This window comes from Cygnus olor, chromosome 14 (assembly GCF_009769625.2).
Source record: "Cygnus olor isolate bCygOlo1 chromosome 14, bCygOlo1.pri.v2, whole genome shotgun sequence".
Lineage (NCBI taxonomy): Eukaryota > Metazoa > Chordata > Aves > Anseriformes > Anatidae > Cygnus > Cygnus olor.
Window position 1 is genome coordinate 13,621,780 of NC_049182.1, and position 26,386 is coordinate 13,648,165.

Consider the following 26,386-nt stretch of genomic DNA (forward strand, 5'->3'; position numbering starts at 1 on the left):
TTTTGAAAAAATGATGTTTCACAAGGAGAAGAAAACTGAAAGCAATTGAACTTGATAAGCTGATGAGTACACACACCGTATTACTCGAGCATCACGTTTATTTTTAAACAGGGAATCACAAAGCAATGGGCTGCAAGCTTGTATTTGCCTCGCACTAAAAGGTGTTAGGGTGGAAAGCAAGCCATGGTGTTTGCTGTCTGCCATCGTGTCTGTGATCCAGACCACCGTGTCTGTGATCCAGATCCTCTTTTGTAGTTTCAGAATAACAATCTAAATCAAATTCTTCTGAAACTGCCTAAATGACACTAATTCTCACACAAAAGGATTGCAGACGGAAAGCGTGGATTTCTAACAAGGGAATGTGCTCTATGCTGCAGGTGAAACTCTTGAAGTATTTGTGATTGATTCTAAAACACTTGCCTGCGATTGAGAAACAAGTGAAACTGCCTTGCTAACTGACAGGCATTTCAGTTCCGCTCCCGAGCAGATCTAGACCTGGTAGGTGTTTTCCGAAAGGTAACCAAGGTGTGTTAGAGTAGGAGCCAGGGAAAGCGTGCATCTGTCGAGCTCAGAGGATGCTTTGCAGTGCGGCTTTTTTACTGGGTTGGTGACTGGTACCTTTACAGCTCCTCGGAGCTCTTCCCTCTGTTTGGAGGGGTAATTATTTAGCGTGTTGCCAGGAGATGGCAGTAACAGATAAACCTTTACGGTACTGTTACTGCCTATGGACATCACCTGAACATCTTACATTTATCTGTCATTGTCTCCCTTGGGAATTGTGTCTTTGCATCTGGCGTGTTTGTGATCTTTTCACTTCAGAGATTGGTAGCATGGATGCTTTGTCCCTTAACTTTCTTCTTAAGTATATGGTTGGAAGAAGTCCGGAGGTATGGTTTACTTAAATGTTTTTAGCGAATTACCATTAAATTCCCCAAAGAACGTTCATATGCACGTGTAATTTTTTTTTTTACTAAGTTATGCCAATCAGTTAAAAGTGCACTTCAGATTACACTTTAGGATTGGAAAAGCATCCAGTAGCTAGGGGTGTGTTTGGCACGGATCCTGCTCTCCCACCTTTGTGATGCCTAGAGATGAATAGCACTGGTTTGAACAAAGTGCGCGTGCTAGGGACAGCCCGTCCCTTGGCGGCTGTCCAGCTAGTGTATTTGGTGAACTTTGCATGGTTTTTATTCATCCACCTGCAATCTTTCAGGTGCCCGAGTAAAGAATTTCACACCTTAAAGGTGCAGGTGATGGAATGTTTGCCTGTCATCAGTGTGTCATGTGCTAATGGCTGTTTTGGACTCCATAGCCGGAGTGGTTTTTTTTTTTTTCCTCTAACAAAGAGGAATTAAGGTCATCTGAGAAGGCTAGCCTTGTGTGGCTCTGCTCCTCTGCCGTGCTGCAGCTGCTTAGAAATGCCTTTGGTGTGGAAGAGAGAGGACAGCATCCTTGTATCTGGGGCAGCTGGAAGCAGAAAGCCAGTGCTCTCGTCTTTCTCCTGTGCTTTACAGAAACAGTGTTGATGTCGGTGTTAAAATAACTGGATCTGCTGATGTAGCTGTAGCCGACTTCTGTACTTCTAACATCTTCCGAACCTAGCAATCACTCATCTTTAAATTTAATTACGAAGCTTGAAACATGGTAGCCTGAAACGGGATAAACTGAACTGGATAAGTTCTGTAATTTCTTAGCATTTCTCAGTCTCTCGGTAGCTGATGACTGACTACAGGTCCTTGTGTGAGGAAATCACTGACACCTTTAGCCCTGCACCCTGGTACACCAGCTGCGAGGACAGTGAAAGCACCAGCTGGTAGCCTGAGGAGGGAGCTGTACACATGGCTGTTTGTTGTGTACTGGCTGCTGAAAGAAAAATGGTGTGGTGAAATGGGAGCCCTAAACTGTTAATTTACGCACAAACCTCAGCGTCCTGCTCTACTGATAGCTTTTGCTGTTACAGTGCTTAATTGCCGTGTCCTATGCACCGTTAGCTTTGGGACCTGCGATGCTTCACAGAGAAAATTGGCCTCTTGCTTTTCAGAACGTCCTGTGCTGGGTGCGGGGAGAGTAAGTAGACAACTGTCGTGGGATTAGAGTTGTACCAGACAGTTGTTGCCTCTGCACAGGCTGATCCTGTGCTCCTGAACATGACAGTTTTGTACTTATGTGTAAAGTAACCGCTGGATAGGCTTCTGTTAAAGCACGCGTGCGCCCTGCTCATCACTCACGCTTGTAACCTTCAGCACTCGGGAACTGCTTACTAAGCAGGCCTGCTTGTTTTATTTTATCCAGCCACTTGCACAGTGAATTAGCTCATCTGCATGATAGCCAGTGATTCACGTTATTAACTCTGGAAATGACCTTGAGATGAAGTGATTTTATTGCCCTGAAAAAACCTTCACAATGTTGTCCATCACAGTAACTGAAATATATTCCAAGAAAATGGTGTTTAGAGTCTTCAAGTTGACATTTACTGGAAAGACTGGGCTGGGGCAGACCAAAGACCACATTTACAATGTATGTAAGTGCTCCGGTGTTTTCCTCAACCTGCAGGTGGAGGAGGTGGCGCAACTCACAGCTGCTCCGAGCTGTTTCACTGTTAGGGGTGGATTTGCTGCTTCGCCAGTGGCTGGGTTTGAAACGCGCTGGTTGTTTGGACCTTGCTGTATGTCAGTTAGCTGAATCTGTTATTAGGACTGTCACTGAAAAACTTGTACAAACCCAGTTTACTTTGTAGGAGCCTATGTCATTCTTAAAGCCTTTTTGGAGCTGAGTTATCTAGAAGAACCAACCAAGTGCTCTAAAGCCACATGTGCTGGTCTCTTTCTGTTGCTGCTCAGCTTTACAAAGGCTGTGCTTACATGCTGAGTAGTGGAGGACTGTATGAACAGGCTTTGTTAATTCTTTACAAAAGTTAACAGTAGTTTCTTTGATTTTTTTTATGAGTATTTGAAGCCTAAAGTAGGGCATCTTGAGGTAGAGTGGAAAATTAAAAAGGTCATCTGCTGCTTCAAATACCTTTTTTTTTTTTTTAAGGTTGGCCAACTGGCATAAGTTGTTTGTGAAAATGAAGTTATTCTCATAGATTTCTGATGAGAGTTCTGTGGAAAGCAAAACTGCAGGTTTCTGGGCAATGTTACAGACCTGCTGGTGGTTTCTTGTGGGCCAGTGACACCACAGCTGGGATATGGACAAGAAAAGTTCGCTAGTTTATAATTGGTGCGAATACTTTATGTAGGTGATTTCTATGTATGTGTTTTATTCAACTACAATTAGATTTTTTTAAATTTAACGCACTCAATGGGGTGGGTAAGGTCTAGCAAAGACCACAAGCAGCTGCATGTAGCGTTCCACTTGTTCTGGGCCTTGACAGATCTGAGGTGGCAGCTTATGGATTCATCATCTCTATTGAGGTGCTTTTTCCTTCCACCAGCTTCAGCTTAAGTCCCTATAGCTTTGTAGCAAGTACCAGGTAACATTTCTGAAATGGTACGCTTCAGCCTGTTGCCTTACGTGGACCTGGATGGATGGGCAGGACCCCAGTTCTGGTGTAGCTGTACTACTACTGGGGAGCAGAGCACATTTTGTATGTCAATCTATCCCTACCATGGTATAAAAGGGTCCTTGGGGTTGAGAAGCTGCTTCTGGTAGTTGGGATCTTCAGCTTTCATGCCAGTGTTTGCCCAGCTTGCTGGTGCAACTATCGCTACCTGACCAACGTCCCTGCATTATGCTGCCTGTGCAATTAAGGCAAGAGAAACCCGCAGGTAGGTGGTGTTTCTGTGCCACCTACATATGGCCAGAGGGCGTGCATTGGAGCGGCCGTGTTTCAGTTAGGAGTTCAGTTGTGCATGTGGCCGAACTCATTCTTTGACCCAGTGAAGCCTGCATGGTGAAATCTGAAGCAAGCAAGCTTGTACCTCGCTCCTTTGCCCAAGAAGGTGTTGTGCCCCGAGGCTGAGAGAGCAGCGGGTGAAGATTTAAAGCTAAGATAATATCTGCCTGTATGGCTATTTTATACACACTGGAAATCTTTGAAGGTACGCTTTGTTTATTTTGGACTATACAGAAGCGGAGCCATCACCTGTCATTATTTCAGAGTTCCCTGACTCCTGGTGATGATCCTGAGGTTTCTTAGTGGATTCTTATACTGGAAGCAATCACATTGACTGGACGAAAAATAAATGCTGCATTGAATGTTACTGTGTGACATACTCCAAGTTGTTTCACAAACAATTATCCTTCTTGGATTTTTCTCTAGCTATAGAGAAGCGTCAGCCAGCTAACGGTGTAAGTCGTTCAGTAATAATTTCTCTAAGCATGGAGTCCAGTGGCAGTAAGCCAAGAATCAGAATAACCATTTACAGTTAACGAATTACTGTCTAATTCATTGTCATTGACTTCTCCTTAACCAGGGTACAGGGCGTGGTGTCTGCGGCATACCCAAGATCTGAACAAAATTGAGGAGTGCACTTGTCACGTGTAGATTATAGAAAGAGTTCAAACACAAGGACCCTGTAGTATTTAAAAGTGCAAGAAAATGTCTTTTTTTTTCAGAGTCTGCTAACGCTTCTCCTGGAGATGTCTGCGTTTGCTCCTGTAGAGTCCCATCTTCTGCTGGGCTGAATTATGTAGTGTTATGTGTAAGGGAGTAGAAAAAGAATCAATAGTTTACCATGTAGCAGTAGTACAGAGTTAAAGGATCTTGAGGAATATCTGCCGCTTGGACCAGGAAGCCCAACGCATTACATGCTCAAAACAACCAGGATTCTGTGCTCAAGGCAGCCGAATGCTTGCTGCTGCTGTGCTGTGCTGCTGGTTTGTGCTCGTTCTTGTTCAGTGAAGATGGGACCAATCCAGTAAGCAGACTGTACCAGGAAAGGACTAAAGAGTTGGGTATTTTGGTGTACCTGTTGGGATTGATTCATACCTGGTGCTTCTGTGTATGGTAATTTAATAACCGTGTTGCTCCAGTGCCTGAAATAAAGCTGTGTTAGCTTTCTCTGAATGTACTGCAAAACTTGTTTAGTAGTTTACTGTGAAGTGATTGACGTTTTGATTGCCTTTATTTCTTTGTAGAGCAAGGCTTAGATCACATAGCAGAAAACATCCTTTCCTATCTTGATGCCAGATCACTCTGTGCAGCAGAGCTGGTATGTAAGGAATGGCAGAGAGTCATCTCTGAGGGAATGCTATGGAAAAAATTGATTGAAAGAATGGTACGCACAGATCCGCTATGGAAGGGACTGTCAGAAAGAAGGGGTTGGTAAGTACCTGGACAATAACCGAATTCACCTTTTACAGTGTTCTCCTTGACGAATTTACCTAATCATGAGCTCCGCCAAAAAGTAAGTTTATAGTAATTGAGTATCTCTGCAGTCCTTATCCTTTACAAGTTTCTGAAGATATGAGGTGTTTTGCTTTAGAAACCTGTTTTTCTGTGCTCTCTAGTGGCGTGCCTAAGAAAATGCAAGGCATGGAGTAAGGAGCTAAGCAAGAGGAGGACACCCTACTGGCTTAAAAGCCTTACAAAGCAGAGAACCCTAATTCGGGAAACCCTAAGGAAAACACCTGTTTCTTTTCACATACAGCTGTCAAATTGTAAAGTCACAGGGGCTGTAATTTCAATACTAAAAATTATTACAAATATTCTGTGAGAATGTGTCATAAGTTTTTGTTACGTGCAGATTTTGAATTCCTTTACAGTTTGGCTTCTTTGTGGTAAATTGAAAAATGTTTCTGGTTCTTTCTAGGGATCAGTACCTGTTTAAAAACAGACCAACAGATGGCCCCCCAAATTCATTTTACAGGTCCTTATACCCAAAGATAATACAGGATATAGAGGTATGTTTTCTGATACGTAATATCTGCAGCAGAAGTAATGTTCCATACAGTTAATGTCTCAAAGATGTTGCATGTTAGAGCAATGAAGCAAATCATGTGCACTTGTATCGCTACCACTGTGTGAGCTCTGGCTCTTCAGAAAACGTGAAAAATTCCCTCATCATCTCATTACTGCAGTACAGACATTAATATGTCACTTCAAAGCTTTCAGTGTTAACACTGGCCTTTTGGGATCTAAATAGTTCGGAATTCCTTTCGGGCTGTGGATTTTAGTAAAATGGCAGTTTTAGGAAACTTACTATTCCAAGACAATTCCATATATTTTGGAATGTTTTAATATATTGGTTGTTCTCAAGAAGTGATCACTATTAACACTGTAAACACCAGTTATTTAAAGTGTAGCTGGTCTAGTAACTTGTTATTTCTAAAGCTGTCACTGAGACAAATACATTTTTCTGCAGTTTATGGGAGTCTTTTTTCCTGGCTCTAGTGATTTGATGAGAAAAATGAGCCCTACAATAATAAACTCAGTAGGGGTATCAGTGGTAGGGAGATTGTAGAAATGACTAATCTTTTGATTAAAAAAAAAAAGTTGTTTATCTCACTGAAGGATAACAAAGTTGGGCTCGCTCTTCTAAAACTTCCTGATAGATCAGGATCATCTTGGTATTCTGCCTACCAGCAGAAAATTGAAGTCTTGCTCAGGTTGCTGTGTACCCACCGCAGAACTCTTAGGTTGTACCACAGACTATAATGTATTTATTTCAACCATGTGACAGACACAGAATTTTGATCTGAAATTCATTAGTGGGGAAACACGTGTTTTGATGTTTAAGGCAGATGTGAACTAATGGAACCATTCTGCTTTTGGGGAGCAACTTTTTGCTCATGACAGGACAAGGGGAAACAGTTTTAAATTCAGAAGGGAGATTTAGATGAGACGTTAGGAGGAAATTTCTCACTCAGAGGGCAGTGAGGCTCTGGCACAGGCTGCCCAAAGATGGATGCCCCATCCCTGGAGGTGTTCAAGGCCAGGTTGGATGAGGCTGTGGGCAACCTGATCTAGGGGGTGGCATCCCTGCCCATGGTGGGGGGTTGGAACCGTGTGATATTTAAAGCCCCTTCCAACTTGAGCAATTCCATGCTTCTGCTATGGCAAATGTGAATTTGTGTTGCTTGGGACTCCATAAGCAAAATTATTCTTGACCTATCTGTAACGTGTAGCTGCTGCAAAATATAATCCAATTTTTGAATCTTGCTACACAATTTATAAACATCTAGTGATACAGAAGTATTTAAGTGTTAAGTAACTTTGGCATAGTAAGACCAAACTTGACATTTGCTTGCAAGCTGAATGCTACACATTTTATTATTTGAGGGGAGATGTCATTTTTGTATAAGGAATGACAGTTATATTGTGATGATGATAAGACCATCGGATTAAGGGTTACATCTTAACATGGTACTCTTTTGTTTTCTGCAAAATTTTGGCATTGTTTGGTAAAGAAACACAGCGTGAAAAGATGAGCTTTGAGATCGTATAAATCACTGAAGGAGTTCAACATTACTCTATCCCAGATTTTTAAAATTATTGTTCTGAAACTCATTTGTTTAGATACAAGTGGAACATATGTATAGGAAATCTTCCTGTTGTTAGAGATGGACTGTTCCTTAGAGATGTTATGTTATGAGGACTCGTGACCTTTGAACTTCACAGTCTTCTTTTTAATACTTTGATTCTTTAGTTGCTGCAGACCCACATAAGGTGTACAGAAATGATTCTGCTGAAATGGACAGTTCTTGCTAGTAAGAAATAAATAGGGGAGGGAAAAAAAAACACAAATCCTCATGCCTCACTCATTGCTATTACTAGTACTGATATTAAAAGTAAAATATGTCAAAATCTGGGAGCGGAGAAAGGGTATACCACTAAAAATCTATTGTACTAGTGAATATGTTTCTTGAAAAAAAAATGAATTCTGTTAAAATAGACCCTCAAATTAAGAGAACTTTGCACTGCACTGCCTGAAGGGTGTTTATGTATTCAAAACAGGCAGAAAACGCATCAGTGTTTGGAAGTCAGGAAACGCAGACTTACAATGCTCTTCTGAACCCTAGCTTTGAGTTTCAACTCCTACATTTTTATTTTCCGTTATATAATGCTCACGTGGACGATGCGACAAACGTAGAACATGCTGAGTAAGGGGTTATCTCATGTCAGGCTTTGAAAGGGAGTTGGAACTGTAGCGTGGTATACGCAAAAGATGGCAAGCCACTAGTACTTAAAAATAGAAACGTGAGTAATGAGCGTGGGAAAAGCTGTCCTTTCTGTGGTGTGTGAAGAGTAAACTCCAGGCTCCTGCCATCATTTGTGCCCATTCCAAGCCACCGTCCCATCCAGCTGCTTTCCAAATGGTTTCTGCAGGTTCAAGCTAATGCTTTTACCCATAACATGTTTAAGGGTCAGCGGGACACATGGGAAACTCTTGCATCTCCAGCTCAGAGCGAGGCAAGTAGAGAGAAGCAAAACGAGAGCTGTTCGAGGGAAACTTCCTGTAGTTCTGAACCTCCCATCCCGTGCTTGTGCCTGTAAATCCAAGAACAACCTTTGGTCTTTGCACGTTGCCAGTCATTTTGGGTAGAATTTCAGGCTTTGGAAACTAACCTCAAGGCTGTAGGTGACCCGTGGATACTTTTGTAGAAAAGTGAGGCTGAAAGGAGCCAAGAGCTGTCAGCTGTGGGCTCTTGCCTCTGAAACAAATGCATCTTTGTCCAGTCTTGTAGAGGGGTGAAGCCTCTCCTTGAAAACCAATGGCTTCTTCCAGAATCATCACTGTTCAGTTTATGCAGGCAGCATATTTCCCACTCCTGGTTCTTCAACATGGCTCAGCCAGAGGGGGAAGGCAGAAGGACGAGGGTGTTGTGCCATGTCAAAGTTTTCCCTGCTTAAATGCTTCTTTCAGGCTTTGTGAAATACTGCTGTTACGCAGGTTTCCAACCTGGAGTGGGGTTGGTGTTTTTGCTAATAGCCAAGGGTCCAATAATTCATCTGCTTCCAAAAGAATATTAGAATTTTTCTTATAAATCACCCTTTAAAGCACTTTTCACAAATTGCTTCCCTAAAAGACTGTCAAAAGAAGCTTTTAACATTGTTTAAAAAAGTAGATGGTGGGTAACAATAGCAACAAAACTTAACTGTAGGATTTGGAGCACTTCCTAACTTTTCCGCTGGTTTTTTTAAGCCTGAAATTATAGTTTCCCTCAGTTTCATCCCTTTCCCCATTCCTCATCTTTCAAAGCAATGTGCAGAAGCTCTTAAATAAAACTTTCATCTTAGCAGTGATGAAGAGTTTTCTATCTCTGAATAGCAAAATGTTTTTTCTTCAAATATTTGCCTGGATCTGGAATAGGATCTTCCTGTTTCTGTCCGAGGGTCAGAGTTTAGGGAGCTAGTGATGAGCCAAAGATGCAGACACTCTGTTCCCCTACCAAGGCTACCATATTAACATTTTATATGATTTATATTAGTGTTTCTATAAGAAACTTATCTTGTATCTGAAGGAGTTGATTTTCTTTTTGTTTTCTCAATACAGTAAAGTCTATTTGATATAACTGAAAATCTTGTCATTCAGGATTTGTCCCGTGGAGGACAAAGATTAACCAAATTCTGCTGGACTGCTTCTCGCACTGAGTTTCTCCTTTTCAGCAGCTGGTGCTGAACGGGGTTGTGTGGGTAGAGATGAGCTCGAAGGGGAACGTCCTCTATTCTTTCACTTTATTGACAGAATTTGCAAAGTAATCCAAAAACTGAACTAACAATTGGAAGGAAAATTGAGGAATGATAAATAGCAAATTTGATTTCTTTCCCTGGGGCTCTATTTGCGTTTTGGGTCAAAAGTCCATACAACCACAAAGTGGTGTTAACTGCAAGGTAGCCCAGGCTCTGATTTGGCACAGGGAGGTTCCCTAGTCTCTCTGAACGTTTATTGGTGCCAGTATCTGTTTATTTTGTGCCAAGCACATTTAGGAACATAATGTCACTTCTGAAATCATTGGGTTTGAAAATAAGAGGACATTTAGAGATCTGAAAACGAATTCTTGGAAAGAAGTAGCTACTCTCCACCTCCACTGCGAAGCCAAATATTTAATTAGGTTTCATTTCACAAGAGGTGGTCCAGTAATTTTAAATGCCTCCAAGTTAATGTTGAATTGCCAACCTCCTTTAGGAGTCTTTTTTTTTTTTCTTAATGGAAAGCCTGATTTGGGGCTTATCAAAAAAAAAAATCTGTTTGCAAGACTTGTTTATAGAGAGAATTTTTTGCTGTGGGGTGTCCTGCGGCTGGGTGCAGTCCCGAAGCGTGACGGTGAAGGTCAGCAGCTTTAAGTGGATTGTGTAAATCGGCAGCGTGCCAGCATGGGAAGCTCAATAATGCTGCTTCCAGAACCCCAAGTCCCTGGATTTTTTCCATATTATTTGTGAAGTATGGCCAACTACTCAGTTTTCCCTGCAGAATGAGCACAAGTATCTATTTCTTGTGATGAGTTGAGAAGACTATTTCAATGTTGCCCTTATCTTCAAGCACATGGCAAGTGCCTCGCCTTGCTTCCATGGGGGCTTAGGTCCACCTAATGCAGAGAAGGTTAAAATGGGATTTTGCTGAAGACTTCAGGGAAGCTTGGTTTCAGGCAGTGAAATAAACAGCATGTGTTCTTCTGAATTTTGAGAAAGTTGAGATTTGAGAACTAGAACTGAAATTTTAAAATCTTGGGGAAAAATTGGAAAGGGAACGGAGCTGTCACCTCGAGTCTCTGCTAACACCGGGAGGCCTCTGATTGTCAGTGCTCCGGTGTATTCCTGAGGAAATAGGTTTGTTAAGTATTGTTCTAATTATGGTGCTGGAGAAATCTTACATGAGTGTGTGGGGAGAATCTGGTCAGCAATATACACCTAGATGTTTTTCAGCCAGCCCTTGAAGTCTGCTCCACAGCTACTTCCAAAGTCACATCTTAAGACGTTTCCAGAGTCTTAAGATGTGACTTTGGAAGTTTTAAAAATGAACCTGGCCAACGAGATGAGGCGTTCGAGCAGCAGAACTGAAGTTCGCATGGTGCAGATTTGGGCTCCCCGTTCTGAAAGGGGCGGAAAACTGCTTTCAGGTCTCTGTAGCATGGGACAGATCCTTGGCTGGGCTTTCTTCATTCCCTCTGCCCACGTCACACCTACTTTTTGACAACAAGGCAGCCAAGGTTGCTGGTTTTCTTCTGAAGGTTTGAAAGAGGGATTTATTGTTCCTGTTTGGGTACTTCATGTACCCCCGTGCTCTGGTAGGGGCCGATAAGTACCTGTTTAAATACAACTCTGTTTTTACAGTATTGTGCATAAAGTTATTGTCTCAAATGGAAAGTAAAAGGTGCAATAATTCTGTTTTTTGTCAGCACTGGTCTCTGTCAGGTGTGTAGATGGCAGACGTGTCATTCAGAGGAGCTCTGTTCTCACCGATGTTGGCTTGTGCTTTGTAAGACTTCCTCTCTAGGTCTGGAAGGGATTTGTGGTGCGGTTGCAGCAGAACTTTTCCTTTCACTTGGGTGTAAGTAGGAGTCCATTTATAGTTAGTGAACTTCCGTGTTCCCTCTGTAACCTGGGAGCCTGGAATTGTACTGTGCCTCTCAAGTGTGCTGCACCCGGTTGATGAAAGTCGGGCAGAAATGGGGATTGTTTGAGAGGAAACCAGCAAGAGCCATCCATGGGTCTTACCTTGGTCATGGCTACTTGCAGCTGCAAGATGAAAAGGGTTTTCTTCATCGGATGTTGCCTCTAGATCTCCTTTGGGGGATCTCTTTTGGGATTTCATGCTTTGTGGCTGTATGAAGCTGGAGGTGCTTGATAGAGAAGACAGTCTGTTCAGGAGAGAGTAACTGCTTTGGTCATCTGAGTCCTCTTACAGGTCCTACCGAACAGGAGTTGAGAAGGTTTGGGTGTTTATTCCCTCCCTGGGGAACAAAACATCTGTACTGATCAGATCAGAGGTGCTCTCACACTGTATCCCATCTCTTGACAGCCTCTGGTAATGGGTGCGTGGGGCAGAGTGCTGGGACGGGACACAACTGCATGTCATTCAGCCTCTTGTTCCCTGCCTCTGCAGCCCTTCCTGCCGCTCCCAGCAAATCAGTCGCTGGTGCCATCCTGGGCATTAAGACAGTCCCAATGCTAAACTGTTCTTTAGGCCTGAAACTTCAGTTTGTCTGCCATTTTTTTTTTCACCTGATCTGTCTAAGCTGTCTGGTGTGTAGCACCATTTTGCCACTGAGAGCACACTGTCTTTTCTTTATGCTTGGTGAAACGGTCCGTATTATGCTGTCAGCTTTTTCCCAGGGTGATTTCCTATGGCCCTTCTGTGTGAGCGGCCTTTACTGCAGTTTCTGCAAGTATTCCTCAGTAAGAAATGAGCATATTCCACTGTTCAGATTTATCTCATTCAGGATCATAAATTTCATCTGTTCTTTTTTGAATGGGGCTTTAAAAAGGGTTCTGCAAAGCTGCAGTAGACTCAGGAGTAGTTTTGCTTGGTGGACCTACAGGCAGCTTTATACACATTGGATCAGTCACACATAGAGAGAGGCAGCACTTCATCAGTTTGTATTGTTCACATTTGGATCTTATCTGAGCAGCTGTAAACGATGGGAACTTAATTTTTGGATCTTTAATTCTGCCAAAAAATCATGCTTTAATTGTAAGACTTGCTAGGAAAAGCTTCCCATTCCTTTTTTCTCTAGAGTTATTTAGATTTTTGGACGACACTGTTTATGGCTCTTCTTCTGGTCTTGGAGTTCATACTAAAAGTGATGTTTTACCCCAAACTGATTTGAAAGGCTGTGTAATATTGGACTTGGACTGGCTCTCAGTAGTACACTCCTAGCTTTTTGGCCTTGCTTTAATTTCAGACTGTTCTTCGCAGTGTAACAATATAGCTTGAGTATCCTGTGACTTCTATAAATCAAGCCAGAAACCCACTTTTCAGTTACTGGAAGTTTTTCCTTTTTCTTTTTTTTTTTTTTGTGAAAATGGATTTTGCTTGTGCTAAACACATGTACCCTGAACTTTCATTTCCAATAGTACAAATACTCGAGTACGGTATGTGTTAATGGAGATAGAATCAAGCCCTGCTTCTCTAATCGTTAGTCTTGCTTCTGTGATTCTTCACGGAGATGGCTTGTTCTTGGCTTTTCAGGTAAATATCCAAACCTGGCTACCATTGTTTCTTAAGGAGTCTTTGTTTAGGTTTGCTTTCTTGCTTTTGTTTACTCTGTCACTGTTTATTGCATCTTCCCATGTAGCACGGCAACAGTTTCTTCCATGTAATTCTCTGCATTCTTTTAGACTTACATTTAGCTTTGGTTGGGGATAATCTCTAAAATATGAAGAGTTGTTGGTCATAGAGGAAATTCTTTGAGTGAGCAGTAGTGTCTGAATTTTCAGCATCAGTAGTATATAAATTTTCTACTTAGGCACTAAACGGTTCTCATAGGAGTGACCGAGTGTTGTGCCGCTCCCAGTTTTATGGCTGCTGCTTTCGACATTTCAAAGCATTATGAGAATAAAATGCAAATTAGTCACTTCTGGTGCTCTTCTTCTGAGTCCCATAGTGTATCGTGAATCATGTTATTTCAGCTTTCTTATTGAAAAGGGTAAGAGAATGAATAGGGAAACAATAAACCTAATGGTAAAGTAGGACAGTAAGTCACAGGGTGCAGTAGGGAAGGGTTTGCAGCTCTTGGTCTCGTCTCTTCTAACAGCCGTGCCACTTCATGTTCAAGATGTTAGTACGTATGTTTTATGCCCTGCTGCTTGCTTCCAAAGAAAGGTTTACTGGCTCAGGTGACAGTGGGCATCGATGTCTTCGTGTGTGTGTAATTAACTATGCCGTGCCTGCAGCTAGACTCAGCTCCTCTGCTGAGTTGGCAGCTCCATGGAGCGCTCTGACCACATCATCTTGTTCATCGCGTCGGTTCGGCGGCAGCTCTCAGGAGGAGCTTTGTGAAGGGGATGTTGGGTACAGGGCGAGCACTTTGGCTGCCGTGTTGCTTTGGCAGGGGGATGTCATTGGTGCCCGTGTGCGGTACCCTCCCTGGTGCTGATCCAGCTCCTGGGTTGCATGAGTTTTTTTAGCTGTCTCTGCAGCTCTGTGCCCACCACTGACGCTTCGCTCCTTACCAGGGGTTTTTGGAAGCGATTACACTTACAAGGAAGATGGTGATGGTCTGTACTTGCAGGGTTGTTATCCCTCCGCGAACTGTTGTGGAAGGGGGCTTTGCTATTGGCACGCTTTGTCATCTGTTACTGTGAGGCAGTCATCCCGCTGTGGTCAGAAACCATGTGCTTAGGCTGTTGTGGTAAGGACAGGACAGCTACCGCCCTGCAGATTGCTCTGGAAGACCAGCTTAAGCCTTCTCGGGCGTCTGCATCACGTAGCCCCTCTTCTTATGGCTGTTACAGAGACAGAGAAGTTCTTTGGCCTTCACTGTCTAACAGCAGCTTGGAAACCCAACAGTGAAGCCTAGATTCTCACTGGGATCTTGGGGAATCAGTACTCTTCTTCAGAAGCCTCGTGCTTTTTCTTTCCTAATGGTTGTAGCATCTTCAGAGGATCCAGAAGGGGAAACACCTCGAAGATGCAAGGAGCCTGGTGCCATGGCCAATCCTTCCTTTCATCTTTGCCTGTCAAACCCTCTTAATATCATAATGAATGAAATAGTAAGTCCTCTTCACCCTGGTGACACGAGATCATCTCTTAAATGCTGTGAAGAACAAGAGTTTGGGACTAACTGCACTTGCAAATGCCTCATGTCTGAGGAGAATCTCTGTTTATAGTACAAATGTGTGGGTTCCTTTTTCTGTCCCTTGTATCTTGAAAGCTGTGTATTCTGAGGGAACAGTCTCCTTGTGTTTTGGGATAAAGATGAGCCCACTTTGCAGTAACATTCACAAGGATAAAAAACCAAGGAACTGAACACAGTGTACACTGTAAAATGGAAAAAAACAAAACAAAACTGCTCTTAGTAGATTACTCTTAACACCCAGGGTACAGAAAATATTCCAAGTGTTAGTTCAGATGGATTGCATCTCTTTTACTGTGCGTCCTTGTACCAGTGAATTTACCTTGGCGTAGCCCGGAGTTGGCGATACCTCCGCATCTTGGGCTACTCTGTGTGGTTCTCTCAAAATGCCTTTTTTTATCCAGTTACCCATTTCTGCAGGTGCCAAATGCCTCCCCTGCTGGGGCAGATGCTTTGGCTTCACGTTTGTTCTTTATCCCTTGTATGTCCACTTTTTGTTGTGGGTGTACAGCACCTGTCGGCTACTCCGCTGAGCGTTCGAAGTGAGAGCAGCTTTCTTCTGTGCCTGTGAGCTATGGGGCTGTGCTCTGCCCAGTCTTCCTTTTAGCTGGGAAACCCACGTTTAGAGGCTGTGAACTTGGAGGCTTTGAGGATCTGTAGAAAATGCAGCAGTGAGTATTGCTTCTATTAGTGCTAGGTTTGGTACCCGAAGCGTGCAAATGAACTGCCTCTCTTACCATTGACTCCACGCTGCTTATAACAGCCCATAAAAGCAGCGCTTTCCTCCTCTCCCTTGTACACGCACGCGTACCTACTCGCTGTGTACAGAGCGTATTAAGTTATCTCCTGGAAGGAGGTTGCAGATGAAAACTTTTACTAACTGTGCTATTCAGTAACAACCAGAAATTTCCTATAGCAAGAAGCTTTTATGTGGTTGCCAGTATTGTATTAAACATGTTCCTTTTTAGAGGGTCCTCCAGGTTGCCCACCCACTCAGCCGTATTTAGTCATCTAAAATAATGTTATTTCTCTATACGTACACATCTGTTTTCACTCTATTGCCAATTTAAATGCCGCTGTATATTCTCTGTGTATTGTGGCTACTTTCCCAGCATACTGAAAATTTACGCAGTGTAAGGGGATTTTACAAGTTCTCAAAAAACATCAAGTATTTTCCCACAGTAGCCACACTATATAATGTCTAAATGAAATGACATCTACTCGCAGAATTAAAATGTGCACCTGCATATGACTTACTGCTTTACAGTGCCTTCACATACATGTAAATAATACCTTAGTTTCTTTTATTCGAAGCCAGCATTTTCTTATGGTAAGCTGATTATGGAGCTTCCTATAGTGCACTTCTAAGAGCTAAGCCAGCTAGTGTCCTGAAATGTTTGGTCAGCATACTTCTACCGACTGCTGTTCTCTTTAAAAACCGTTAAATAAAAAAATAATACTGATTTGTGGTGTTCTTAATGTATTCTGTAGCTATTGGTAATCGCTGTCACAGGAACCTGAGGTGTGAAAGCGCTCGAATGGCGTTTGGGCGCTCAGCAGCTAGGGTAATCCAGCGCGTGTTATGTAAAAGTGCGAATTTCAGCCCTTCCAAGAATGGGGCTTTAGGGAAACTCTCCCTTAGACGACTTCTCAGAACTGAGTGTTGGAACATATATGGTTTCTGAAGCTATTTAAATTGGCTGACTTGAATCTGTGTTGCTCTGTTTCCAGTGTCTTCGGTGTTAGCATTGCATTTTTAAATACCCCGCCTTCAGGTCTTTAGTTATATTGGTTCGTGCTGTTGCTGTCTTAAATTCGCTGCTGTTTCCAAGCGTAGTCTGTCACCTCTGTAACAGCAAAGGAGTTAATGAGCTGCAGCTCTGCCCTCCGAGCACAGATGATAAATCTGCAGATAAAGCTTGAGAGGCCTTCCTCCTTGGACCCTCCATCCCATGCCGAGCAAGCAGCACAACCAGCAGTCTGCCGCCTTCAAAGCAGAAGTCCGGGGCTGAGCCAGTGCAGTGCCAGATCTGAAGAGCTTAAGCTCAGTTCAGTCTGACGACCAGCTGGCCAGTAAAAGCTGATCCCAAATGGAAAGATGACTTTCTATCTTAATTAGTTTCCCCACCAAATTGGAAGAGAATGAGAAGGGATGAATAACTTGTCAGCGTGCTCTTCCAGAAGCCTCTTAGTTCTTATAATGTAGACAAATTCCCTTGGCACATCAGGTTTGTATTATGACTGTATAATTGTCTCCAAGTTGCACAAGGGGAGATAACTAAAGGAGCAAACACATGGAAAACAGTGATAGACTGTTTTCCCCTCAAACAGGCATGTTTTCCTAGAACTGGGAGGTCACACTTGCACTGTACTTTTGCCTTTAATTATCTTTTCAGTTGTTTTCCAGTCTTGGAGAGGAGAGAGAGAACTGCATGGAACAGCAGAGGTGCCTGGTATTGCTTTTATGGTTAGGATTTGATTGTAAACATGCTTTTCCAAACAAACTGACAGTTGAGCAGCTTCACCCCAGGTTTCTGTGCAGTACTGGTGTGGCACCAGGGAAACAATCAAATCTGTGGTGTGTTCTGGTGCCTGTACTGGAAGGTGGGAGGCATCCCAGCCGTGCTGGGTACTGCGGGTGTTGTCCCAGAGTTCTGTGCATTGGTTCTCTTACAGTGCTCCTTTCAAACTTTCTAACCAAAATCCCGTGTTTCTTAAAATCCCACATTTGTTTGAAACCAACATTGGTCTCCACACAAGTAGTACAGCAGATGAAAAGATAGAAATATTCTGGTTCTGCTATGAAATAGTGTGCCTCCTTTGAAGGTGTCAGGTCTCTTACCTTAAAAATGTATTTCAGAATGAAGATGTTGAGAATTACACTTAGATTTTAAGTTGGGGGGGGGATTTAAAAAAAAAAAACAAAACCTTTAGTAATTCTTCAGATGGTTTAATTTTTATAGCCCCCGTTAGTTTTATTTTTTTTCAGGCTTTAAGGCGCTTAGTGGGAGCGTTCGTGTCTCAAAATCCCTAGGATTCATAAAAACAGCTACCAGGTGAAATGACTGGGTAGGGGAAGGGACGGGACGGTCCAAGAACTCTGCTGACAACGTCCATGTGGGGCTCTGTGTTACTCAGGTGATGCTGAGCATGGCGTCATACAAGTTCCCAGTTTGGTCTTCGGTGCTGCTGTCAGATGGTGGTGTAAATACAGGGGGAAACTGAATTCCAAGCAGGTCTTGTCATGAGAAAATAAAGTCCTAATTCATTGTTTTGTGTATTTTTATGGGAAGGAAACATTTAAGTCTTTAGGCTTAAAATTTAAGGGTGGACTTTGTAACAGTGGGAAGGATTGCTGTGCATCTGTTGGAGTGATCGTGCTCAAGCACGCAGCCTCATGCCTAACTCCTGCTTGTCTCCCCTCTTGTCAGACTATAGAATCGAACTGGCGATGTGGGCGACATAATTTGCAAAGGATTCAGTGCCGCTCCGAAAATAGCAAAGGTGTCTACTGTTTACAGTACGATGATGAAAAGATAATCAGTGGCCTACGAGATAACTCCATTAAGGTAAACGCTTTTTCAGTCCTTTCCATAGATATCGATGGGTAAATCTGCTTTGGAGGGACAGTTGTTGGCGTTTCCTTGATTTCTCTCATCTCTTCTTGGGGCAGTGTTTATCTGTGCAGGGTTTATGAGATGGGATGTACTCTGTAGCCCTGCAAAGTCTTCACCTGCATTTTGCTCTAGGAACTTTGCAGACTGCCACCCAGGAAATCAATACTGCTGGCTACAAAGAAATGCTTGTTCAGAGTCAACGCATGCAGAGAAACGCTTGTTCAGGGTGTGAAATCAGAGTTCGCGTACACAAATGAAGGCGGTGTACTACTTACTGTCCTTAGCTGTGTCTTTCTTCCTTGCTAATACTTAGCTTTCATGCAAATAGGCTGCTTTCATGCTAATATTGCCTGAGTGCCATGGCATTTCCTTTTGCAAAATGGGCTTTTCTCTTTTCATTATCATTGCTTATCTCACTGTTCTGTCAAAAACTTGCGTCAAAGAGACTTCATGAAGTTAAAAGGGAGGACAGGACAGACCCTCTGTTTGGACAGGCACTCTCTGGTTTTCTTCCTCCCTTCTCTGCAGCAGCAGTGTTTAAGTTTCCTGAATCCATGTTCTTGATCTTGATAAGTCATTTATACTTTTTATCTTTAACAGATTTGGGACAAAACAAGCTTGGAATGTTTGAAAGTATTAACAGGACATACTGGCTCAGTTCTTTGTCTGCAGTATGATGAAAGAGTCATTGTAACTGGATCTTCAGATTCTACAGTGAGGTGAGTGTTAAGTTTTTGCAAAAATAAAAAATAAAAATTGAGTATCAGGACTGGAAACACTTGAAATAATCTCCAAATGTCAAAATCCCTAATATAAATGTGATACAATTATCCCCAAAATAAGTTATTTGCACTTTGCAAAGCATCACATTCAGCACTTTTTTTCCAAATTCGTCTCGTGCTTTTTAGTGTTATGCATTTTGAAAGGATGTGACCTGTAGGACTCAAAGCACAATGTGAAGTGGGATGGCTGATGGGCCAACTACGTGGTGATTTCGCCTTTAGGGTTTCTCATGTCACCTGACATAGCTTAATTATGACTTAATGAAAGGAGACTTGGTGTATATGGAGTGTTCATCTGACAGTGATTTTGATGGTTTTAAATACTTGCAATGAATTCACTGGTCAGATGATGTCCGATACACATATGCTCGGGTACAGTTCGTTGGAATGGCATTGTCTCTTTCTTGGTGTCTTGTATCAATGTTACCAGTGTCAACCTATAAAACTTAAGAACTGATGATAGCAGCCTTCAGTTACCATAAAATTAGTAGTGATTTTTGCTTGATGTAAGCTAGTAGGTAGCCCTGGAGGGTGCTACCTTCCAGTTGCTACTGGTATGTGGTAACTGAATGAATGGCATAAAACTGAAAAAAACATATTGGGTAGTATTTGTTCTGGTTTGTTTAAACAACTTATACATAGTACAGGTTCTAATCATCCTAGAAGGAGTTGTAGAGTTGTGCTTCTTGTTACGCAGCCCTTCCTCTTACCAGTGGTCCCAGCTTAGGCTTTTCCTAGCTCGACTGCTCGCTGCTGTTAATTATCGCTTGTGACTCTAAGAAGTGAACTCAGATACTTCCCCAGTTCCTGTCTTCCTGCCCTCTTGAAGCCCAAAGAGGAGTTAAGTAGCCAGAGAGCTCCGTGTTAGAGATGGTAGCAGAGCTGTGTGTGTTTGCACTGTACACTGTACGTAGTCATCTTCCTTCATTTTGGGATAAAATTCTTTTCTTTTGCAGAGTTTGGGATGTAAATACAGGTGAAGTTCTGAACACGCTGATTCATCACAATGAAGCAGTGCTTCATTTGAGGTTCAGTAATGGCTTAATGGTGACGTGCTCGAAGGACAGATCCATTGCTGTCTGGGATATGGCATCGCCTACTGACATCACCCTGCGCCGTGTCTTAGTTGGCCATCGTGCTGCTGTTAATGTGGTAGACTTCGATGACAAGTACATTGTGTCAGCGTCAGGTGACAGGACCATTAAAGTAAGTTGGTAGAGCTCTCATCTAGGTCTGAATGTCTACCAAGCCAGAAAAGCTTGAGTGTTGCGACCTAAACCTGAATAGCTGAGGTTTTCATAATGTTCTGTGCCTTTTTCTTTACCATTCAGCTAGCTGCTTCCTTGTACTAGCTGCTAATGTCCGTATGCACATAACTAGGCTCGTAACATTTTTGTGGCTTCTGTTGTACAATTGCAAGAAAGTAAAGCCTGCTCACTGTTTGAACTCTAGTCTTTAGATCGGTTTGTTTGTTAAATGTGGCACATTTTGTGCCTTTTTCCAAACAGTATTTTTTATTTCAATTGGCAGTCCTGTTCCAGACATGAAATTTATCAGCAGTTGCCTTTCCACACCACACCTTCCCAGCAGCTGAACCAGACTTTGCCATGTTTGAAGAATTAAAGTGCTGTATTTGAAGACTCTCACATACCAGAAGATTTGTGTTACCCAAAGTGTATTAATATAATAAAGGCGTTTCCCCATTCCCTCTCTAGAACCAGAGCTACCCTAGATTGTGCCAAAAAGCTCTTGGCAGTTTCATGCCCAAATATCTGCCAAAGATCCTGCTGCACTCTGTTGGAAAATGAGCCACTTTATTTACATGGATACTTTAGATTAGAACTTCAGTTACATTTCACCAGGAATGGACAAAGTTGGTCAAATAATTTAATCTTAAAGAAGAAGCAGCCACCAAACTTTTACAGGCTACAGCTTTGGTCTTCTCTTAAAAGTAGATTGCTAGAAATTTCTTAGGTAAAAAAATAGGGGTTATTTTTGTGTATGGATGGGGTAACTTCCACTTGTAGAAATGATTACTAACTTACCAAGTGATTCAAGTGTCATCAAGTTTTTGAAATTGTTGGAGCAGTGTCTACCATTTCAGAATGTTTTGCTTATCACCCTCCCCCTCTTTCCCCTAACATCCCCCCAGTCTTTCTCATTGACTCGATGTACAATAGGACAGCAGTGCTGCTGGCTCTTGTCATTGCTAGGCCCCGTAGTGCCAGTTTTCCTTTAACACCGCATAGCAAGTTTTCATTCTGCTGTCCAGCAAAGGTCAGCCTCAAACTTCTGAGTTTGTAACGGCTTCTGTTGAAAGTAAAAAGCCTTTCTTTAAGTATAATTCTCAGAGGAATGTTTATCTCATGTTTCACAGGTCTGGAGCACAAGTACGTGTGAGTTTGTTCGTACTCTAAATGGGCACAAGCGTGGCATTGCATGCCTGCAGTACAGGGATCGACTAGTTGTCAGTGGATCTTCTGACAATACCATTAGGTGGGTGCCAACGAGCTGCTCTTGGTATGTAACAGTGCATGTTTGTACAAGGTAACAGGATTCCTCACCACCACCACCTTTGCTGCTGCCCTACCCATGCAAAAGCATCTTTGGTAGGGCTGGCCATTAGAGCAGATGATGTGTAACTGGTATTTAATTCAGTGAGAGAGTAAACGTATCACATCCTCATGAAAAAGTGAGACTGTGAGGTTCAGACAAAGGTAAGCAAAACTGTCTATTCCTGTAGTTCATCACCTTGTTTCCTGATTGGAGAGATGAGCAAGATATTGGTCACTGGTTCTCTTAGTTACTTTTGGAACCTCTAGTAACCACTGATTTATGCAGAATAGAAAAAAGTGTATTATGATTTCCTAAAATAATTTAGCAAGTATGCAACACTTAGAATAATAGAACCATTAAGGTTAGAGAAGACCTCCAAGATCATCTGGTCTAACTGTCCCCCTACCACCGGTATCACCCACTAAACAGTGTCCCTAAATAGAATCACAGAATCATTAAGTTTGAAAAAGACCTTCAAGATCATCTGGTCCAACTGTCGTGTTGTCCCCTCCCCTGCCAATATCACTCACTAAACCATGTCAATATAAAAATAAATTGCATGTAATTTTGAATGAGTAGGTTAATTTTGATATACTGCAGCTGCAACACAAATTTCTCTCTGAATTGCATGAAAGGGACATCTAGTTCTACCAGCTGCCTTTTTTTTTTTTTTAGCAAATTGTGGTATTTTCCACAGAAAACCATTCAATAGTTTGCAGCAGATAGCTGCATGTAAGTCCTAAGGAGTGATACTGAACCTGAAGTACTCACTTTTTCTTCTGTTCTCTTAAGGCTATGGGACATTGAATGCGGTGCCTGTTTAAGAGTATTAGAAGGCCACGAAGAACTGGTTCGATGCATCAGGTTCGACAACAAGAGAATTGTTAGTGGAGCCTATGATGGGTATGTTTTTGAAAGCAATTTCAAAAGGTTTTGCCTTAACAAAGCATCTTCTGAAAGCCTTTGGGTCTTGTGTGCAGAATAAGGGTTCAACACAGCAGGCTGCAGTTTTAAGTAGACAAACTGCTTTTCTGGCAGTCTTCAGTGCACACCAAAATTATTTTATCACTCAAGTTTGACTTTTCACAGAAAATAAACTTTTGTTTGGCCGAAGTGACCACCAGTCTAAAAAAGTGTGCATTCTTTTGTCTCTTCTCTCAGGAATTGCTCCTTGCCAGGTCCATGTACTCAGAGTAGTTAGGCGTTCTTTTTTTTTGTTAGTTTATTTTAAGACAAAATGTTTACTGAAAGAGTAAACATACCTCGTAGGGCTTTCAGAACTCTTCGGTTGCTCTTTCTGATAAGTTGAAGGTAGGAGTCCCCACCATGAGCACTTCTTGCAAGGCTTCTTGTATTGTATTGTATTGTAAATACTTCTTGTATTTTCATTGCTGATTAGATTCAGGACAACTTAGATCCGTGTCCGAATTCTCCAGTTCTTTCTCCGCCCGATTTGCACTTCAAGTGAACAGTACAGCTGTTAAAAACAATTTTTGAACTGATTGTCTCTAGCCTTTTATTTGCGTTTATTGTGCCACTGGGGTTGGCAGTCTCAGCCTAATTCCTGTTGGACTTTGCAATTGATCAGTAGTGCTGTGGGCTTTTGACCTGTTCTGCAGTTCCAAAATGGCTTGTATATATAAAAATAGTTCATTTGTCTTTAATGTAAACAACCCACTTGGTCCATTACAAAGGCATTGTTGTATTTGCTGCTAAAAAATACAAACCTATTTGTGTTTTATGAGATTCGTCAGTAGTATTTCATAAATGCTTAATTATGCATTAATTATGCATAAAATTTCATTTTGCTTGATGTTGATAAATTAGCTGAAGGGAAAATCTGGAGTTCTTACCATTGCTTTTAGATGTTTCTTCTATGTTTATACTTGAAAACACTATTACAACCTTCTTATTTTACTTTATAGCAAAATTAAAGTTTGGGACTTGCAAGCTGCTCTTGACCCACGTGCCCCAGCAAGTACATTATGCTTGCGTACATTAGTGGTATGTAAAATTAATTCATTTGGAGTTATCTGAAATCTCTTATTTGAGAGGGAGAGGTGTTTTATTTCCTTGTAGTGGGATAGGTGAGAAATTCAGGATGTTCTCTGTAAAGCCTGGTCTGTTTCTTATGCTAAGAATAGAGAAAAACGTATATATCACGATATTCTGAATTACTTGGATCAAAGCTTAAATGAAAAAGTTAAGGTTTTCTAGCTTTACTTTCTCAAATACTCCAAAAATAAATCATCCCAACAGTGTGTCAGATCATTCTAGTTATTGGTGTGGTTCCTTAATATCATTGTAGTGCTAGCTTTGAATTTCCCGTTATTAAGGGAGATGGTGGGGGGAGGAATTCTGTGAGCGTTTCCCAAACAGTTTGGAAGGAAGAAATGTGTTAAGAGAAAGGGGGATGAGTTGAAAGGCTTGCCACAGGAACTGTAATCACATCAGGGGACTACCAGAGTTAAGGCTGTTGCTTAAGCTGCATTTTTCCTTTTAATAAAGGTTTTGATTTATGATAGACTTAAATATAGATATTGGGGTAGTGACTTCATTGTTCTTTTCACTGAAATGTGCATGAAATTTTACTTCAGGAGTCAGTTTGACATTTGTCCAAGCTAGTAGCGACCCAAAGTTATTGTCTGTATATGATGGTGACTGGCATATTTAGCTTGTGCTTGGCCTTTCCAACACCTGCAGAAGAGCTTACATTGCTAGAAATGCTTCTAATTTTTCTTCATTTCAGTAGTCTTTGCATGGAGACGAGATTTAACTATTCTTGTATTCCCTGTGAATGCAGTATATTTAGTTTTTCAGTAAAAAGTTGTTTCTTTCCCTTCAGTGAGTATACTGTAGCTCAGATTATAGTTTGGAGATGAATTTGACAGCTCTGCTTAGTTCTCTACTAAAGGTCGCGTAATCCTTTTAAATTGATTTAAAAATAGATAAGCAGGTCAAAGAGGGGAACCTTTTCTGGGCCTCTTAGTGTCATTTTGAGGTTCTTTGAAAGAGCTGATGGAGCATGTACTCCCACACCTCATTTTTATACGGCAGCATTTGGACACGGTCTGTCTTTACTAGTAAGTGAGCCATAATGATCCTTTCAGCCATGTGTCCTAGATGAAGCTGTGATGTGGTGTGTTAGGGCTGTACAGAAATTGGGTTAGCAGCAGTGTTGAATGCAAGATCTGATGTAAGAGAAGGAGCCCTGGTAGAGTGTCAGTGCCAGCCAACCTTGTAAATTGCTGCTTCTTGATTGATAGGCTGCTTTTGTCTTTAATAACCTCAGCACCTACAGCTGGCCCCTCTAGGGGAGATGCAGGGTTTTTACAAGCATTTGATTTGAAAGCTGTTTGTTTTGCTGAAAAAAAGCTTAAGTATGAAATCTGCTTTTCTTAAACTCAAGTGCAATTATAACTTAAGGGCTTCTTAACCAGTGCACAAGAATTTTAATACCCCATTCTGTGTCCAGATACATGCGCGAGTACAAGTGTAATGAAATGTTATCCTCTTCTTGGCCTGCTAACTGATTTCATGTTACTCACAGGAACATTCAGGACGTGTCTTTAGACTCCAGTTTGATGAATTTCAGATCATTAGTAGTTCCCATGACGATACAATTCTGATTTGGGATTTCTTAAATGTGCCACCCAGTGCCCAGAATGAGACTCGCTCTCCATCTAGAACATACACTTACATCTCCAGATAACAGTCTGCACTTTACTACCCTCAGAAGGTAAGTCTGTCTCTTCACATATAACACATTCATAAAATTATCACTCCATCTGCAGGTTGGCCTACTCAAAACAACAAGCCGTTGTTTTCCTTAAGAAAATAAAACCTTCTTATGCCACTTCTTGTGTTATCTAGCCTGTAGTCATGCTTCAGCTTATAGAATTTATCATGTCATATCATCTTAGCCCCATGCCTTCTATAATCTCTCCTGTTTATAGTTGTGTACTTAAGGTAAAATATGGAAAGCTATTATGCATTCACAATGTTCTTGGAGATGGAGGGAAACTTGGTATACTACACAGGCATTCCGAGTACCCAGTGAAATCAGGGTCATTCAGAGTTTTTGAAGCATCTTCTTTCCCGGTGAAATCTTTGTAACAAGCATTGTAATGTCTCTCTAGCAAACTGAAAATGTGTATCATCTTTGGACAAGTGCTCATCAGAAACGAGCAGTTCTGTGATATCCACAAGTAACAGGGAAAGCTTTCAGAACTAAAAATGACGCGTTAGGCAACATGGCAACTCAAAGCTGTCAAAGACGATGCACATGGACTTAGCCTATTTTGTTTCCATTTTTCTGCAAGTCAGCAAGCTTTAGTTCTCTAAGCACGGTGGGTAAAAGCTCCGCTGTAGATCTGTTTGTTAGAACAGTGGATTCTTTTCCTTATGTCATCTACATTGCTGCCAACAATTGCACTTCGTGCTATAAATAGCTGTGAATGCTGGGACTTGGAAGCACAGAAATTGCCTTACTAAAGCAGAGCAGTTGCCCCTTTCTCCAGTGCCCTGTCTTTGCCTGTGCTGATACTGGATGCTTCCAAGGAAGTGGATACACCGCAGCAAAAGGAATTAGGAGTAACGTTGCCTCAACAGGAAGGATTTATTTTATTTGAAGTACGTAATTAGTAGTTGGCTTAATCATTGTGGGAAATGCTTTCCCTGTCTTGGTGTTAGCATGGATTTTCATTATCTATCTGTGTTTATTCCTGCTGTGGCGATGAGTTCCTCAGATTT

General features: G+C 41.9%; 1 protein-coding gene across 5 annotated transcripts in view; it reads left to right on the forward strand.

Annotated features, from left to right (window-relative positions):
- The window catches only part of FBXW11 (F-box and WD repeat domain containing 11), a 75,769-nt gene that overhangs the window by 44,378 nt on the left and 5,005 nt on the right, over positions 1–26,386 (forward strand). For all 5 annotated transcript variants that reach the window (XM_040573122.1, XM_040573125.1, XM_040573124.1 and 2 more), the window contains 9 exons: positions 5,080–5,266; positions 5,754–5,844; positions 18,111–18,248; positions 18,897–19,015; positions 20,035–20,284; positions 21,456–21,574; positions 22,427–22,537; positions 23,560–23,638; positions 25,185–25,373. In XM_040573122.1, the coding sequence (XP_040429056.1) occupies positions 5,080–5,266; positions 5,754–5,844; positions 18,111–18,248; positions 18,897–19,015; positions 20,035–20,284; positions 21,456–21,574; positions 22,427–22,537; positions 23,560–23,638; positions 25,185–25,346 (1,256 nt within the window). In that variant the 3' untranslated portion in view covers positions 25,347–25,373. The remainder of the gene's footprint in view (positions 1–5,079; positions 5,267–5,753; positions 5,845–18,110; positions 18,249–18,896; positions 19,016–20,034; positions 20,285–21,455; positions 21,575–22,426; positions 22,538–23,559; positions 23,639–25,184; positions 25,374–26,386) is intronic.